The sequence below is a fragment of the Otolemur garnettii genome, unplaced genomic scaffold (assembly GCF_000181295.1).
Source record: "Otolemur garnettii isolate 467f Iridium unplaced genomic scaffold, OtoGar3 scaffold00055, whole genome shotgun sequence".
Taxonomy (NCBI): domain Eukaryota; kingdom Metazoa; phylum Chordata; class Mammalia; order Primates; family Galagidae; genus Otolemur; species Otolemur garnettii.
The window spans coordinates 6,312,064-6,316,201 of record NW_003852450.1 but is presented as its reverse complement, the minus strand read 5'-3'; the positions used below and the strand labels follow the sequence as shown (position 1 = coordinate 6,316,201).

The following is a 4,138-nucleotide window of genomic DNA, read 5'->3' as shown; positions in this document are numbered from 1 at the left end:
CACAGCTCACAACAACCTCAAACTCTTGGGCTCAAGCGATTCTCTTGCCTCAGCCTCCCAAGTAGCTGGGACTACAGGTGCCCACCACAACACCCACTATTTTTGTTTGTTTGGGGTTTTTTTGCAATTTTTGCCCAGGGCTGGGTTTGAACCCACCACCTCCAACATATGGGGCCAGTGCCCTACTCCTTTGAGCCACAGGCACTGCCCCAACACCCAGCTATTTTTTGTTGTAGTTGTCATTGTTGCTTTGCTGGCCCGGGCCAGGTTCAAACCCGCCAGCCTTGGTGCATGTGGCCAGCACCATAACTACTGTGCTACAGGCGCCCAGCCCTTTTTGAAAGTTTTTACCATGTCTGTACACTTCAATTATTATCAAGAGTTTTGGATGAGGGTCGCGGCTCTGATCAGTGGTGGAAAGGACAGCTGTTACAATATGATGCAGTGTGTTGCTGCTGGGCATCAGATTGTTGCTTTAGCAAATCTAAGACCGGCTGAAAATGAAGAGGGGTCTGATGAACTGGATAGCTACATGTATCAGACAGTGGGTCATCATGCCATTGACTTGTATGCAGAAGCAATGGCTCTTCCCCTCTATCGCCGAACCATAAGAGGAAGAAGCTTGGATACAGGACAAGTATATACCAAATGTGAAGGTGATGAAGTTGAAGATCTCTATGAGCTTTTGAAACTTGTTAAGGAGAAAGAAGAAGTAGAAGGCATATCAGTAGGTGCTATACTTTCTGACTATCAGCGAATTCGAGTAGAAAATGTGTGTAAAAGGCTTAATCTCCAGCCTTTAGCTTACCTTTGGCAGAGAAACCAGGAAGATTTACTGCAAGAGATGATATCATCTAACATTCAAGCGATTATTATCAAAGTAGCAGCTTTGGGTTTAGATCCAGATAAACATCTTGGGAAAACCCTGGATCAAATGGAACCTTATCTTTTAGAGCTTTCTAAGAAGTATGGAGTCCATGTTTGTGGAGAAGGTGGAGAATATGAAACATTCACTTTGGATTGCCCTCTGTTTAAGAAGAAAATAATTGTGGATTCATCCGAAGTAGTCATACATTCAGCTGATGCATTTGCACCTGTGGCTTATCTACGCTTTTTAGAATTGCACTTGGAGGACAAGGTGTCCCCAGTGCCTGACAACTACAGAACATCTAATTATATACATAATTCTTGAAAAGCATTTTTTACCTTGTTCACTGAGCTGCCATTTCTATACAAAGTAATTACACAGTGTTTTCTCAATTATTATGATCAGTTTTTTTCTCATTACCTTTTTTTTTTACATTTCATAGAAAAACATACCTTAATCAGAAGAAGTTAATGGAACCATTTATTAATTGGGAAGATGTCAATGGGCTATACATTATTACTGCCAACTTCCACATAATTCACTTTCTCTTTTGTTAACAAATCCTCCCAATGACCCGTATGTTTTATGTGCCTCTTATTTTTCCTTTTTCTTCACCTATAATCCTCATTCTGTAACATTTGTTTTCTCTTATCATACTAGTTTCTTTCCCTCCTTCTCTCCTTCTTGTTGCCATCTCTGCTAAAAATGTCATGATGCAGAGGCATTTGAAAATACCGATGAAAGAAAGGATGGTCACTTTATTTATCGAGTCAGACTTATTCTACTGGATGTCACCAAAGTGACTTATCATTTGGGTTTTGGATGTATTAATGGTTCAAGAGTTTCAACGTTATTGTATGATAAAGAAAAATGTCATTAACTCGTGCTCATTTTATAACTGTTGTAAACATGTAATTTTAAAGTATTACTTGTGTTGACCTTAGACAAATTTTTATTTTTAAAAATGCTTTATTTTTTAGGACAGTTATAGGTTCAAAATAGAGCAGGAAGTACAGAGTTCTATCTACCCTCTGCCTTCACACTTCTTCCCCAACTATCAACATCCAGAATGGTGCGTTTGTTGAACCTACAGGGACCATTATAATCCTAAGTCCATCGTTTACTTTAGAGTTTACTTTTGATGTTGTACATTATATGGGTTTTGACAAATGCACAGTAGTATGTATCCACTATTACTGTATTATTCAGAATAGTTTCATTCCCTTAAAAATTCTTTGTGTTCACCTATTCCTTCTTCCCTGTCTTCTAACCCCTGGTAACCACTGATCTTTTGACTGTGTTCATAGTTTTGCTTTTTCCAGAAAGTTATGCAGTTGAGATGGTGCAGTATGTAGCCTTTTTAGATTGGCTTGTTTTACTCATTACTCTGCATTTTGGTTTCCCCATTTCTTTTCATGGATTGGTAGCTCATTTCTTTTTGGTGCTGAATAATATCCATTGTTTAAACAAATCCATTTATCCAGGCACCTACTAAAAGACATCTTGGTTCCTTCCACATTTGGGGAGTTAAGAATAAAGCTTCTATAAACAGCCATGTGCAGGTTATTTGTGAACATAAGTTTTTGGTTCATTTGTGTAAGTACCAAGGAGCACAATTACTGGATCATATGGTAAGAGAATGTTAACATTTTAAACTGCCTATTATCTGTCTTCCATAGTAGCTGTACTATTTTGTTTTCCTACCAGCAATGAATGAGTTTCTATTGTTCCACAACCTCAACAACATTGAGTGTTGTAAGAGTAGGTTTGAAATTTTATCTCATTGTGTTAGTTTGTAATTCCCTAAACGCATACAATGTTGAGCATCTTTTAATTTTTTTCTTTGCCATCTTTGTATCTTTTGTGAGGTTCTCTTGCAGGTCTTGTGCCCATTTGTAATCGGGTTATTTGCTTTCTTATTACTAAGATTCTTAAGAGTTCTTTGTATATGTTGGATAACAGGTCTTTATCAAGTATGTCTTCTGCAAATATTTCTCCCTTTCTATTGTTTGTTTTCTCTTTCTCTTAGCACTGTCTTTCAGAGAGCAGATGTTTTTAATTTTAATAACGCCACTTTATCAATTATTTCTTCCTCTATCATCTTTTGTTATTATATCTGAAAAAGTTATCACCAAACCGAAGGTCATCTACATTTTCTTCTATGTTACATTTTAGGAGTGTGATGGCTTTGTGTTTTATACTTAGGTCTATGATATGTTTTGAATTAATTTTTTGTAAAAGATGTAAGATCTGGGGATCTATTCTTTTTTATATATATGTAAATATCCAGTTGTTTCAGCCACATTTGTTGAAAAGACTGTCTTTTCTCCATTGTTATCAGCTTGTCCTTTTCAATATTTGTGTGGTCTTTTTCTGAGTTCTCTAATCTGTTTCACAGATCTCTTTGTCTGTTCTTTTGCCAGTGCTACAGTTTTGATTACTGTAACTTTAAGGTAAGTCTTGAACTTAGAGAGTGTAATTGTTTGAACTTTCTTCTTCTTCTTCAATATTGTGTTGACTATTCTCTGTCTTTTGCCTTTCTATATAAACTTCAGAAGCAGTTTTTCAATATCCACAAAATAACTGGGTGGGATTTTGACTGGGACTATGTTCAATCTATAGATCAAGTTGAGAAGATATCAAGACATCTTGACAATGTTGAGTCTCTCTATCTATGAACATGTAATATCTCTTTATTTAATTCTTTGATTTCATTCACTGGAATTTTATTAGACATCTTTTTTTAACTTCATTGTTACAACTTAATATGTTAAATGTTGCCCCTGTTATGACTATTTGAGGTTTTTGTTTCATTTGTTTTGTTTTTAATATTATCTTTCTTTTTAGTTTTTATTTTCCTGTTCAAAATTTCATAATAGTGCTAACTTATTTTCTAAATGAATAAGATGATTAGCCATAAACTGAAGGCCGTCTGACATATTGACACAATGGGCCTTTTCAGTCTTGCTCTCACGACTTACCTGCATGTATCTCTTGTTCTCATTGTACTGAACCAGTAGATACTCCCTCATGCCTTCAGCTTCTCCTTGCCTTTGCTTCTTTTATCCCATCTGTTGTCCTTTCCTCTTCTCTTTCTTTAACCGTTTGCATCCTACCTACATGCAAGATTGAACTCATATACTCACACATTTAGCCACATGAAATGAACTGTCATAACACTATTTCTTCCTTTCTTATGACAAGTAAATTTACTCTGCTTTATATTATAGTTATTTAGGGACTTATTATTCTTCTAGGTCACAAATGCCT

The 4,138-nt window shown here is 36.0% G+C and overlaps 1 protein-coding gene across 1 annotated transcript; it reads left to right on the top strand.

Moving 5' to 3' along the window:
* The first annotated feature begins 388 nt into the window (after window positions 1-388).
* Window positions 389-2,839, top strand: LOC100958823 (diphthine--ammonia ligase). Its single transcript, XM_003792263.3, has one exon. It carries the CDS (start codon window positions 389-391, stop codon window positions 1,190-1,192), a length of 804 nt encoding a protein of 267 aa, XP_003792311.1. The 3' UTR covers window positions 1,193-2,839.
* The last annotated feature ends 1,299 nt before the right edge of the window (window positions 2,840-4,138 follow it).